We start from the raw sequence: 13,235 nt of genomic DNA on the forward strand, positions 1-13,235 counted from the left end.
GAAAAAACGAATACCTGTGTGGCTCCATCCGGAACTATTTGTGAGCATGTAGAGCCTCATCCATATTACGCGTGTGGCCCCACATGGATGGGCCCCTTGCATACTCAACTCCCTCGGCAAAGTCGGCATGACTATGCCCAGTGTGTCAGCATGTTATCCACGCGCCAAGGATTCTGTTTGGTATGTTGTTTCTTATTTCCATTCCTTTTCTCCCACTATTCTCTTCTTGCGTCCTTAATATGTTCTATGCATGAAAAATCATATGGATGTAACCACGGTAAACACATATGCTTGTAGATTCACCAACTATGTTATAATTCCCTTTTTGTTTAACCAATGTACTCCCTCTGATCCATATAACTTGTTGCTGAAATGGATGAATTTAGAACTGGAATATGTCCAGATACATCCGTTTCAATGACAAGTAATATGGATTGGATGAAACTCTATTTCCCTTAGGAAAAACTACCTTAACAAGAACTATGTCGATACATATAAACAGTTTAGCCCTTATTTTTAAATATAAGATAATTCTTTTACGTTGAGAAATAATAACTACCTCCTCCATTCACAAATATAAGATGCTTTATGTTTTTTTTTCTGAATTGGTTGTATGTAGACATGTTTTGATGTATTTATTCATTCATTTTAGTTTGAACATAGTCCATATTGAAATATCTAAAACATCGTAGTGAAGGAAGAGATCATGTTTTAGACGAAGGATCTGACTCAGAGGTCACGAGGAGAACATGCTGCGAACGGAATGGGCTCTAGGCCCAAACACATCGGCCTACGATCCGGGCCATAGAAAACACGAGGCAGAGACCCCTCGCCGAATTATTTATCTCTCCTCTCCGTCTCTCTCTCCCCCCCCCTCTCCCACCTACCAAACGTATTAGGGTTTCTCCCAGGGTTTTTCCCCGCGCCGCCGCCACCCCGCTCCTCCGGATCGCCGCCATGGCAGCCGCCGCCGCCGCCGCCGACCGTATCCTTACACCTACATATATTCCGCACCTCTGTCCCCACTGCCTTCTCTCGTTTTTTTGCTTTTTTTTTCGAGTTCTCTGGTTGGTTTCTGACGGCTGGTCGGATCTCCGGCTAGTTTGCTCGGGTCTCCCGGTGGCTTGCTTGATTTCTTCGCTCAAGTGCATCCCCTGGTGCTCTGGACGATTCCAAGCCGATTTACTTGCTAGAATTATTACTTTTTATTTTCTGTTTTATTTTCTTGCGGCTGTTGTCTGGTGCTCCCGCTTTCCCCTCGAAAGGCGTGTAATTTCCTGCGAGGAGCGTGATCTCGTGGTGTTTTTGACCGCGCCGTTTCTTGGCTGGAATCTTGAATCTTTGTTTCGAATCTCTAGTCCACGCCTGTGTCATTTCCTTGACCGCCCTTGCTGCAGAGGCTACGAATTTGCTGCAGAAGCTATCCCTTGATGCCAAGGCTGAAGCCATCGACGCGCCGGCGGCGAAGGAGAAGGTGTGATCCGCTTCTCTCTGCAACATAATATCACATCTTATTGAGTCACCGTGTGCTGAACCTATCTGTGCCCGCTTTCTATTTTTCAGGCGTCCGGAGGGCTGGGCGGCAAGCTGAATGGTGTGGCGGCGACTGGGAAGCCACGGGCGGCTGAGCAGTGGGCAAATCCTCAGGATTACAGCGATGCAAGCATGTATTATGGCGCCTACCCTGCTGCTTACTATTGCGCAGGTGAAGCACTAATGCCCAATTGTGCTATTTAGTTTATGTTGTTTCTGGTGAATTAGTAACGGGATTGCAATTTTATAAATCACCCTGCATTGTTTTAATGATTTACCCTGTATATGGATGATTGTGTAGTATTTGTCACTTACAAGCACAATTACATAGACTGCATCTTCGTATAATATTATTGACACCGTTTTTTGCTTTTGCAGGTTGGGGTGATTATTCCATGTACTTGAATCAGGATGGAGTGGAAACACCTACCGCTGTGAGTATTACACCTCCGACATCACAAGGTTTTTGGCAATTGCAGTTGACTGGCCCTCTTTGGATTGACACGGCGAATATTGGTTTTCAGGGTGCCTATGGTGACATGTACTGCTATCCTCAATATGGGCATGATGGTCAGATGTATGGGTCACAGCAATATCAGTACCCATCATCATACCACCAGCCCCAGAATACTGCCAGTAAGCCACAATACAAGTCTAAAACTGACAAGCTAGCCCCGTCAAAGGATATTTCCTCCACTGTTGCTGATCCGCTGCATGCCGTAGCCAGTGCTCCCAAAGCCACTGCAAACAGCGTTGATGAGGTAAAAGGTCTGAAGAAGACATCCACACCACTGAACCCAAGTGGGAACAATGGTAGTTACCTGAACCAAAGTAGCAGACCAGCTTATCCATGGTACGGTGGCCAAATCTACCAGGGAAAACAGCAGAAGCCTTCTAGTGGCAATCCTACTTCAACTGATTCAAATCCTAAAAGCAAGGTTCAGTCGAAGAATCAGAATACTCAACCTCTTCCTCCTCTGATGGTACGTACTGTTGTTGCCACTAAACCTGTTGTTTTATTTATTGATCATTTCTCAAAAACTTGTGCCACAGAATATTAGTAACTCTAAGCATTGTTGTTTAATGTCTGCACCTCTGTGGCTTGCTGAATGCTTGTGCTTTACTGAGTTTGATTCCTGCCATGTCACCTTGCACTTTGACTGCTTCTGTTAATTGCTGAATTCAACATAACCTGCAGCTGTATTAATTTGTACATTCAGATACTGATTGTTTAAAATGGACATATTTGCAGAGTTTACCTAACTCACCGGTGGCTTCAATGTATGCTGCTAATGGAATGTACAACAGCAATGCCTACGGTGGCTTTTGGTATGGATCCCAGTTTTATGGGCCAGGAATGTATGGTGGGTGGAATAATCTGTCGGATGGAAAATACAAGCCCCGAGGGAGGACAGCGTATGGATCGTATGGATTTCCCAATGAAAACTTGGATGGTTTGAATGAGTTGAAGAGAGGACCACGGAGTGGACTCTCTAATAACCAACAGGGCTTTGGACCTGCTGCTGCAACAGCTGTCAAAGCACAGGATGTTTCTGCTACTGATGGTTCTAATGCAGTTGTGCAGGATCAGTACAACGGGTCTGACTTAGCTGACACTTACGAAAATGCCAAATTCTTTATTATTAAGTCGTACAGCGAGGATGATGTTCACAAGAGCATCAAGTACAATGTTTGGGCTAGCACACCTAATGGAAATAAAAAGCTTGACAGTACTTATCTGGAAGCTAAATCTGTCAATTCTCCTGTATTCCTTCTCTTCTCTGTAAGTTTTCAGATCTTGTGCTCTTTTCAGAAGTCTTGCATTATCAACAAGTTTGTGGTAAGCTGACGAGTATGATGTTCTTTTTTCAGGTTAACACCAGTGGGCAGTTTGTTGGTCTCGCTGAGATGGTTGGCCAGGTTGATTTTGACAAGACGGTGGAACACTGGCAGCAAGACAAGTGGACTGGTTGCTTCCCTGTCAAGTGGCACATTGTCAAGGATATTCCCAACAACTTGTTAAAGCATATCATTCTCGAGTATAATGAAAACAAACCAGTGACAAACAGCAGAGACACACAGGAGGTGAGAATAGTGCCTGTACATCTCATTGTTGTAATACCAAGAAGCCTTAATAAGTCTGAGGCATGCTGCTGTTATTATGACATCTTTATAGGTGTTCGCAAATTTTGCATGTTGGTGTCAAACTGTGCTTAATGTCTTTCTTTCCCATACGTACTGCAGGTCAAGCTCGAGCAAGGGCTTCAGGTGTTGAAGATTTTCAAGGATCATGTCTCGAAAACATCCATCCTGGATGACTTCAGCTTTTATGATAACCGTGAGAAGATAATGCAAGAGAGGAAATCACAGCGGCAGCTTCAACTGAAGAAGGTAAATACATACTCCCTCCGTCCGAAAAAGCTTGTCCCTCAAATGGATGTATCTAGCACAAAGTTAGTGCAAGATACATCCATTTGAGAGACAAGCTTGGGACAAGTTTTTTCAGACGGAGGGAGTAGCATGTTAGTTTAGGTTGTTGGTGCAGCCTCTTAGAGATCTGGTGAAGGGTAATTCTTTGTGCTAGCTTACATTGTAGTTATATGCCATTTTAGAGTGTTCCTAGTTTTTTTGTGTGTGGTGTGAGCAGTGTTGTAGCCATCTTCCTTGTAAAATGTAAGGACTTCCGTTTTCAGCTTTGGTAGTTTGCATGACCTCCTTTCAGCTGAGTCCTTTCCCTGATTCAATCAACTTATCTCCTATTAGAAAGGATGAAGTTGTTAAAACTGTCATGTTACTCATTCAAACTTCTTTTATTGATTATTATGCAGATCACGAGTCCGAAGTTGCTGCCTACTGTTGACAACACCGAAAATGATTCCGGCAATGTGCAGGAATCGCAGAAGCCTGAAGTTACCGGAGAGAACAAATCTGCGGTGGAAGACAATGTGGAGGCGGCTGCCGTGAGTGGCGTTGCCCCGAAAGATGCTAACCCCACAGCCGCAAGCTTGGCTGTCGCAAATGGCTGCTGATATTTTTGTCTGTTGAGTTGTGAGTAAGGTGACATGACAGCTTGGGAGTTTTGGAGGAGGCTGGCGCAGTTCAACTGTTGGAGGCAATCAGGGCTCTGTTGGGGTTCCGTAGGTGTTTTTGCAGAAAGTTTGAGGGATATGATTAGGTGTCTCTTGAGATTTCCCCCCTGTATTATTATTTCTCTATCTTGGAGTTGAGTTCGTCTGGTAGGAGATAGAGATCATCATTTGTTGATCTGGGGTGGTGGTGTGTTGTCTTTTTTTATCTTGTCGTCGGTAGAAAATGTACCTAGGTGTGGTGATTTGTACTGGTTTTGCAAGAAGTAACTTGTCTGTTTCAGTGTTTATGTACTTCGTGCCAGATGCGTCTCATGTTTCCTTGAACAATGTTCTGTGCGACTTTGGCCCACGTTGAGCTTTCTTTTGAAAAATAATAACCTGGAGTGGTGTTTGGAAGTTTCAAAAACTTCTGAAAATGATTGTAATTGCACATGTTTTTTTCTTCAGAAAAACTTGCATCTTTTGAATATATAACATCTAAAATGTTTAAGATTTTTTGACCCTCTCCTTTGCATTTTCAAAACCTTGAAGTTCTTCTCGTTTTGGATATAACAGACTGTAGAAGTTCTTGCTCCTTTTCTTAGTAGTCCAAAAGAAGGAAAATGGATGGATAATTTCAGGGCCTAATTTTCTTGCCTCAGAAAACTGTGAACCCTTGTCAATTATTGGGTAGAAGAACCAAACGCTGTCACACAATTTTGTTTTTTACACAGGAAAAATGAAATTGTAAGAACCACATGTTGTTTCCTTTTTTTACAAGTTTGAATATACTACATGTTTTTGTTTCGGAGTTCATCTGAATTTTTTTTGAGCTGTAGTTCTTGTTGTTGTTGAGTTTTGTGAGCAGTAGATCACCTGAAGTTCAGAACAACCAAACGTGTGCACCTTCTAGAAAAAGAAGATCAAAACGCGTTTACGGAAGCAGGCCCCAAAAGGCCCAGGAGGCCCACATGATCAATCTATGGACAACATTAAAGCGCAAAAAATGAACCCATTAATAAGGGGAGAGAAAGGGCGAGCTACCAGCCAAGTGGCATCCACTGGTTGGCTGCGGGGGTAACGGGTTTTCTATTCAAGGAATGTTTTGATTATTCTTTTATTTTTAAGATGGAGATGATTTTTCTTTTCTTATCGAGATGGATGTGAAGGCCACGTGCCATCTACTGTTTGGCTAAGGTAAGAAAGTTTTTCTCTTTCTTTTGTGAGATGAAGGTGAGGGTAGTTGTTTTTCTTTTTTTTTTCTTCAAAAAAGATGAAGAAACAAGCACACACCTTCATTTTAGGCGACGCGCAATCATGCGCCCCAACACTAGTCCAAAGCAAGCCGGAAGGAAAGCATCAAAACCCTCGAAACCCCCTGATGATATACTTAAACGCCATCCTTCCTCCACTCGTTTCTCCCAGGTTGTGGCGCCGCCTCTCCCCTCCCCCCCCCCCATCCATAGCGAAGGTTTCTCTGGGTTTTACCCCTCGCGCCGGCACACGCCGTGACCCTTCGGACCGCCTCCATGGTCCTCGCCGCTGACCGTATTCTTTCGCTGCTCCGTTGGTTTGTGTGCGCATTTTAGATCTTTCAAATACTTATACATGTTTTTTTTTTCAGATTTAGATTTTTAGAATGAAACATTTACAACGGAATTATGAATTTTGACCCCTGTTCCAAAAAATAAAAGAATTTTGGGCCCTAGCCATTGTTTTGCCCATGTCCGCAGGCCTTTGAAAACCCGAAACCATGAAATTCTTCTCGTCTTTTATATACTAACATATAACAGACCGTAGAAGTCGGGATAAATCGTGTCATCTTTAAGTAATTTTATTACAAATAGAAGGAAGGTGGATGTATAATTCGAGAGCCTAATATCTCTTGCCCTAGAAAGCTGTGAACCCTTTTTCGGTACTGGGTACAAGAAACAAACATCACTCACGCCATCACGCATAGTATTCAGCAGACATCATGTCCAAGAAACTTGCAGTGAACATTTTGCTTTTTACACACAAAAATTGAAATTCTTACATGTACATGCTATTGTTTCATTTTTTCACCAGGACACATGTTTTTGTCTCTGAGTTCATCTATTTTTTTAGGGGATTTTGAGTAGATATGAAGTTCTGAACAACCTCAGAGTCAGTCACGGATTTTGTTTTTTAGTAGGGCTACAAGTCAGTCGCAGATTGTTTTTTTTTTTTTTGAGGGGCACAAGTCAGTCGCAGATCGAAACGTGTGCACGGAAGCGGCCCCCCTCGACAAACACATGCCACACTTGCACTCCAACGAAAAGCCCAAAAGGCCCAGGAGGCCCACGCGATGGATGGATCGATAGATGATGGACGGACGCCAGCAGTAAACCGCAAAAATCCAAAGCAAGCGGGAAGGAAAGCATTAAAACTCCAAACCCCACGGCGAAATACTTAACGCCGTCCTCCCTCCACTCGTTCCCCTCGCCTTTCTTTCTTTCCTCCCACCCCACCCCACCCCGCCCCCATCCACCGCGAGGGTTTCTCTGGGTTTTACCCCCCCCGCCCCGCGCCGCGCCGGACCGCCGCCGCCATGGCCCCCGCCGCCGCTCACGCCGCCGACCGTATCCTTTTACCCGTCGCGCTGTTCCGCTGTCCCGCTGGCTTGGTTGCGCTTTTTTTTTCTTCGAATTTCCGTTGGGTTTTTCGGGTGGGTGTCTGGGCGTGTCGCCCGCGGCCGGATCTCCCGGCGCCTGGTCTGGTTTCTCCGGTCTGCGGAGGTTTCCGTCGGGATTCGGGAGGGGTTTGCCCGTGGAGGTTTTTGCCGGGGGCAGGCCGTAGGCGTGTTTCCTCGTCGGGCCGAGGTTGCGGCCGCGACCGGAGCGTGTGTACGGAGCTCTGTTTCCTTGTGATTTGGGGGGCGTACTCGCTGGTAGCGCTTAGAATTCTACGCAGCCTGGTGGTTGTTTTGTGGGTGGATTCGTTTGCCTGTTTGGATTTCGGACATGTCCGCATCGGTTCCCCTTGACCTGTCGTGATGCAGACGCCGCGGATTTGCTGCACACGCTGTCGCTGGATCCCAAGGGCGTGGCCGGCCAGGGCAAAGATGCGCAGAGGAAGGTATGACCCGCCGTTCTCTGTAGCCTGTACCATCTTGTTGCGTGGCCGTGATGGTGTTGTAGTGGGCGTGCTCTGTCCTTGTGATGATGTTATGGTGGTGTTCCATAGTCTGAATTTGTATCACGGCGCAGGTCTCGGCAGCACCCAATGGCAGGCTGAACGGCGTGGTGGCGTCTCCAAACCCTCAGGTGGCGTCGGCGGGGCAGTGGCCAGCCATGGGGCAGCAGGATTACAAGAATGCCAACATGTATGGTGCTGGCGCTGACGCCTACCAGTATTACTATGGAGGTGAGGCACCAAGGCACCATGTAGCCTGTCACTGTCTGTTTCTGCTGAATTAGTCATCGCAGTGCGAATTTGTAGTTAAATTATAAATATTTGTTTGAAATTGGTGATAGTCTGATGGCAATGCCTTTTGGGATTTGCAGGCTGGGGGGATTATTCTGTGTATGTGGGCCTTGACGGAGCAGAGTCACTTAACCCTGTGAGTGTTATATCCTCTACTTTACATACATTGCAGACACTTGGTTTGCCTGCTTCAATCGGATGGCCGGCCCTGCAAAACTAACCGCCACTGTAAAGCATCTTGAAGATTTTCGCTGCATGTCAAGTGTGTTAGGACGACTTAGTTAAGCCTGTTGGTTTTCTGCAGGGTGCTTATGGGGACATGTATTGCTATCCTCAGTATGGTGTTGCTTCGTCTGGGTATGATGCGCAGATGTACGGATCTCAGCATTACCAGTACCCGTCCACGTATCTCCAGCCACAGACTGCTAGCACCACTAAGCCAGCATACAAGCCTAATGCTGGCAAATCAGATCCTTTACCGCAGAAGGATGCTTCTGCTGCACCTGCTGCTTATCAGAAGCCTGGATTGGTGGATGCTTCCAAGGCCAATTCAAACAGCACTGATAGTTCAACAGGTCTGAAGAAAACCACATACCCTGTGAAACCAAGTGGGCGTTCAGCTAGTTATCAGAACCATGGTGATAAAGCTGCTTATCCATCGTATGGTGGTCATACTCAGCAGAAACTCCCTGTTGGAAATACTACATCAACTGCTTCTAATCCTAAAACCAAGGTACAGTCGAAGAATCAGAATTCGTTACTGCTTTCTCAATTCTGGTGTGCATATTGTCCTTCCCCAGAGAGCTATTTCTGTGTAGCTTTCTGGTCTTTGTTCAGATGTCTTCATCACAGATTTTCAGCAATTATGAGTAGCTATATATTTTCAATAATTTTGAGTATTGCTGCTTGTTGCTTGATCCTACCAATATGGTTTGATACCATTTGTGAAAGCACCTATTTGGATGGTTTGTGATGTATGTCATTGTAATTAGCTGCATATCATTGGGGTTATCTGAGGGCACATTCCATAATTAATTTTGCCAGGTCAAAGTGAAAATTTTGTATTATGCATATCTGTAAGCTCATATGTTTTATGTATTGAAATGGCCTGTTCATGAGTGTCACAACGTGGAGACATATCTTGCAGGGATTGCTTGGGCAAAACTCAGCAATGGGGCCACAGACACCTGGGTACATGAGTTCCATGTACTCTAGTGTCATGTACAATGCAAATGCATATGCACCTGACTATTGGTATGGATCTCACCTCTATGGCTCTGGTATGTATGGTGGGTGGAATGTACTGTCAGATGGAAAGTACAAGCCCAGACCAAAAACCTATGGATCATATCGTTTCGGTAATGAGAACATAGATGGCTTGAATGAGCTGAAGAGAGGGCCAAGAAGCACTGTCATTAAAAATGAACAGGGTGCTGGAGAAGCTGCTGTTGCACCTGCAAAAGGACAGGAGCTTTCTACTGGCGACGCCTCAAATGCAGTTGTGCAGGATCAGTACAACAAGGCTGACTTTGTTGAAACTTACTCAGATGCCAAGTTCTTCGTTATAAAATCTTACAGTGAGGATGATGTTCACAAGAGCATCAAGTACAATGTTTGGGCAAGCACCCCCAGTGGAAATAAAAGGCTTGATGCTGCTTATCAAGCAGCTAAAGACAAGTCAAGCAATTCACCTGTATTTCTGTTGTTCTCTGTAAGTGCATAATAGTTCTGTGCAGCTAAAACAGTTTGTTTTCTCTATCTGAACAGTCTTCATAGTGGTTGCTGGATCTGATGCATCTTTCCTCGTTCCTCTTTTTTCCCAGGTCAACACCAGTGGTCAGTTCATTGGACTTGCCGAGATGGTTGGTCAGGTTGATTTCAACAAGACAGTTGAATACTGGCAGCAAGACAAGTGGACTGGCTGCTTCCCCGTCAAGTGGCACATTGTGAAGGACATTCCCAACACTCTATTGAAGCACATTATTCTTGAGTATAACGAAAACAAACCAGTGACAAACAGCAGAGATACCCAGGAGGTGAGAACTGTAGACTTGAATGCTTCCATCTTTTGCGAATCTCTTCGAGTAAAGTTTCTGGTGGTACACCATGGCAGTCCGTTTCAGTGCGCTTGCATCATGTAATATGTAATATGAACAGTCATCAATGACACTGCGATCTATTAAAAATTGACAACTTGTTCTTAAAACTTTGCATGTTTAGCTCTAAGAATGCTGTGCTCAGTAGGGTTTTGACCTGCTTTTCTCGTGTTGTCTACAGGTTAGACTTGAGCAAGGCCTTCAGGTGCTAAAGATTTTCAAGGATCATGTCTGCAAGACATCCATGTTGGATGACTTTGGCTTTTATGATAACCGTGAGAAGATAATGCAAGAGAAGAAATCCAAGCGACAGCAGCCACTGGAGAAGGTACATGGATAGCAGCATACTTTATCTAATAAACTGGTGAATCTTACGGCTAGATAGTTTTGTTTGCAATTCTTCATACGAGTACACTGTTTTGGACCTCCCAGAAGTCCAAACTACTGAGAACTACATCAGTGTAGCATATGAGTGCCTTTTACTTTACCATGCAAATGTTTGCAGCATATGTGTGATAAGAGGACTACTTGCTAGTCTATATTTGTTTTCTGGTAATGCAATTTTGTTATGGCAGCTTGATCCTGGTGAATTCCATGGTATCCTTCTGAAATTTAGTACCTAGTCTAGTCTGATCACAATCAAGTTTCTTTTTCTTGAAAATATTCCAATCAAGCTTCAGCTCTAAGAAATGCCGTACTTACTTCAACATCCTTTACTGGTCTTGCAGATCATGAACAAAAAGCCGCTTTCTATCAAGAACACTGAAAACCAAGATGTCGATGGGAAGCAGGGGATCATGAACAAAAAGCCGCTTTCTACCAGCAACACTGAAAATCAAGATGTTGATGCAAAGCAGGGGCTGCAGGAACTCAAGGTCCTAGGAGAGAAAAACCCTGTGGTGGAAAACGGTGTGGCGGCAGGGGCTGTAAATGGTGTTGCCCCAACAGACGCAAGCCCGGCAGCGGTCGCAGTTGGCTGTTGATTTCCGCTGCTCAAGTCATTTGATCATCCATTCGAGGTATACAGGGTGAGGAAGCGTTGCCGTGGCTGAAGGAATTCAAGATTCTGCTAGTTGGATATGCTTGTGGGTTGCAGAAAGGTGCAAGTCTGAGGCGATTGAGGATTCAATGAGAGGCTTTTTTCTTTTCTTTGGGTGGTTCTGCTCTTCTGTAGTATCTTCGCTATTTCTGGAGTCTGGTGGTTGGGGTGGGTACGGAGATTAGAGCTCAGTTCTTGTTCTGGTGAGGTGTTTTCGTGTTTGGAAATGGCATTAGGAGTTGTACCTAGGGGTGGGGTTTTAGATGTGTAAGCCTTGTGCAACCAACGATTATGATTGTGGTGCATCTTTTATATTGGAAGTGAATGCTAGCAGTTTTTCAGTTGTACGGAGTATTGTTTTTGCCATGCTGTCTTTGCCACGCCGATCTGGTTTTCAGTAGATTATTTGCCCTAGATGGAAATTCTGCTGTTGTGGCGACACCAAGGTAGCAGCAAAGCCAGGGGTTGTATGTCTTCATTGTGAACTTTATGATCTTCATCTCCGAAAAGAATAACGAGCACTTGCACACAGTGACACAGAGAACGAACTAGGGCGTGTTTGGTTGCCGTAGTCTATAGTAGCTGCATTGCATAGCCTTCTCAACTCAGCCTGGCTATGCAAATGCAGCCTTAAATGCACCATCTGCAAGTTGTTTGGTTGCCTGCATGCCCTCTTGCCTGCCTGGTATTTGGTTGCCTGCATGTTAGTGGACAAACCCAAGGCATGGTGTTTGGTTGTATGCAACGCCTGGTGTGTGGTAACCTCTTTGGCTAGTTGGTGAGGTTACCAGCACACTTTGGCACAAACATGTAGCACATATCATAAGCAGAGCAGATATAAACAGAGGATCAACTACTTAACAACATATTTAGATAAGCAGTACCACACTTCATAACAGTTCAACGCATAAACCATAAACATAAACAGTTCAAAGCAGACTCGATAGTACTTAGGAAGGAGGTGCCCCGGCCCTAGTCCTTGGTGGCAAAGGCTTCGTCGTGCTTCCCGCACTTGTTGACGACCTCAATGCCATCGTCGTCGAAGATGATGACGTTGAGGGTGTCGGGAGTGAGGAGCTTGAACGTCACCATATAGCCGATCTTGATCCGATGAACGGTTGCGTAGGTGGCCCAACCCTGATCCAGGGTCACCCTGCCATTCATCAGCTTCACCATCACCTTTCAGGAGCAGCCGGTGTTGTTCCTGAGCTTGAACTCCGTCGGCACCGCGAAGAAGTGCTTGGTGAAGTCCAGGGGCATGGGGATGCACTCAAGCTTCGGTGCAAGGATGACCTTGCAGAAGTGAGTTGGGCCATCCTCCTCATGGCAGTGGCTGTAGTTGCGGCGCTTGTTGCTGGCGGGCTCCTCCATGCGCTCGTCGTCGCCAGCCTCAGGCGTCTTCGGTTCTTCCTCGGCGTTGGGCCGCAGCACGACCTCGTCGGGCATTGGATGAAGGGGCTGCTTGCCCTTGTTGTCAACGGCCGGGAGCACCTCCGTGCCCATCTCATTGCTCTCTTCGATCTGCACACAATTCATGGAGTCAGACACAGCACAGAGTTCATGGCTTATTGAAGAGCATGTAGTTAAAATGGCTTGATTGTCACTCTTCTCCTCCTCTCCATCGCCCCTATATTTACTCACCCTGCGCACCTATACTTACCCACCCCCTATCTTTTCTCACTGTCAACCTTCCTCCTCTCCATCGCCATGAGCTCTAGCTCCAGCTCCAACCCCTTCCCTTGGGGTATTGGCTGGAGGGCCTTCTTTCTCGGGTGGTCGGCTGGTGACCGCACCAAGTTCGAGAACACCATGGAGGTGTGCTCGAACTTCGGCTCCATGCCTGACATCCAGAAGGAATCTGATGCAGTGCTCATGAGGGCCACTGCACAAGAGCTGAAGACGCTGATTCCTGACCCAGCGAAGAGCGCGATGGCAGTTGACATCATTCGCTGGGCCATGAATCAGGCCGTCTCCGACGACGCTAAACAGAGGAAGAAGTGGTGCAAGTACAAGAACTACTGGGCTCCTAATGACCGTCGTGCCGCAGTGTACTGG

General features: G+C 45.8%; 2 protein-coding genes across 2 annotated transcripts; both read left to right on the forward strand.

Moving 5' to 3' along the window:
• Positions 1-808: 808 nt before the first annotated feature.
• Positions 809-4,909, forward strand: LOC123123148 (YTH domain-containing protein ECT3). Its single transcript, XM_044543604.1, has 9 exons — positions 809-985; positions 1,398-1,474; positions 1,564-1,705; positions 1,912-1,967; positions 2,058-2,516; positions 2,786-3,316; positions 3,406-3,618; positions 3,778-3,924; positions 4,362-4,909. Exons 1-9 carry the CDS (start codon positions 958-960, stop codon positions 4,560-4,562), a joined length of 1,854 nt encoding a protein of 617 aa, XP_044399539.1. The 5' UTR covers positions 809-957; the 3' UTR covers positions 4,563-4,909.
• Positions 4,910-7,060: 2,151 nt separating this feature from the next.
• Positions 7,061-11,521, forward strand: LOC123123149 (YTH domain-containing protein ECT3). The gene is made up of 9 exons (XM_044543605.1): positions 7,061-7,201; positions 7,621-7,697; positions 7,829-7,985; positions 8,126-8,181; positions 8,350-8,778; positions 9,193-9,756; positions 9,869-10,081; positions 10,323-10,469; positions 10,870-11,521. Exons 1-9 carry the CDS (start codon positions 7,171-7,173, stop codon positions 11,122-11,124), a joined length of 1,929 nt encoding a protein of 642 aa, XP_044399540.1. The 5' UTR covers positions 7,061-7,170; the 3' UTR covers positions 11,125-11,521.
• The last annotated feature ends 1,714 nt before the right edge of the window (positions 11,522-13,235 follow it).

This window comes from Triticum aestivum, chromosome 5D (assembly GCF_018294505.1).
Source record: "Triticum aestivum cultivar Chinese Spring chromosome 5D, IWGSC CS RefSeq v2.1, whole genome shotgun sequence".
NCBI classification, from domain to species: Eukaryota; Viridiplantae; Streptophyta; class Magnoliopsida; order Poales; family Poaceae; genus Triticum; species Triticum aestivum.

Coding starts and splice junctions, on each gene's coding strand:
- LOC123123149 (XM_044543605.1), top strand. CDS start 7,171: ATGGCCCCCGCCGCCGCTCACGCCGCCGACC. Junction 8,779..9,192: donor CTTCTAATCCTAAAACCAAG/GTACAGTCGAAG, acceptor CATATCTTGCAG/GGATTGCTTGGGCAAAACTC. Junction 10,082..10,322: donor ACAGCAGAGATACCCAGGAG/GTGAGAACTGTA, acceptor TGTTGTCTACAG/GTTAGACTTGAGCAAGGCCT.
- LOC123123148 (XM_044543604.1), top strand. CDS start 958: ATGGCAGCCGCCGCCGCCGCCGCCGACC. Junction 986..1,397: donor CGCCGCCGCCGCCGCCGACC/GTATCCTTACAC, acceptor CCCTTGCTGCAG/AGGCTACGAATTTGCTGCAG. Junction 2,517..2,785: donor AACCTCTTCCTCCTCTGATG/GTACGTACTGTT, acceptor ACATATTTGCAG/AGTTTACCTAACTCACCGGT.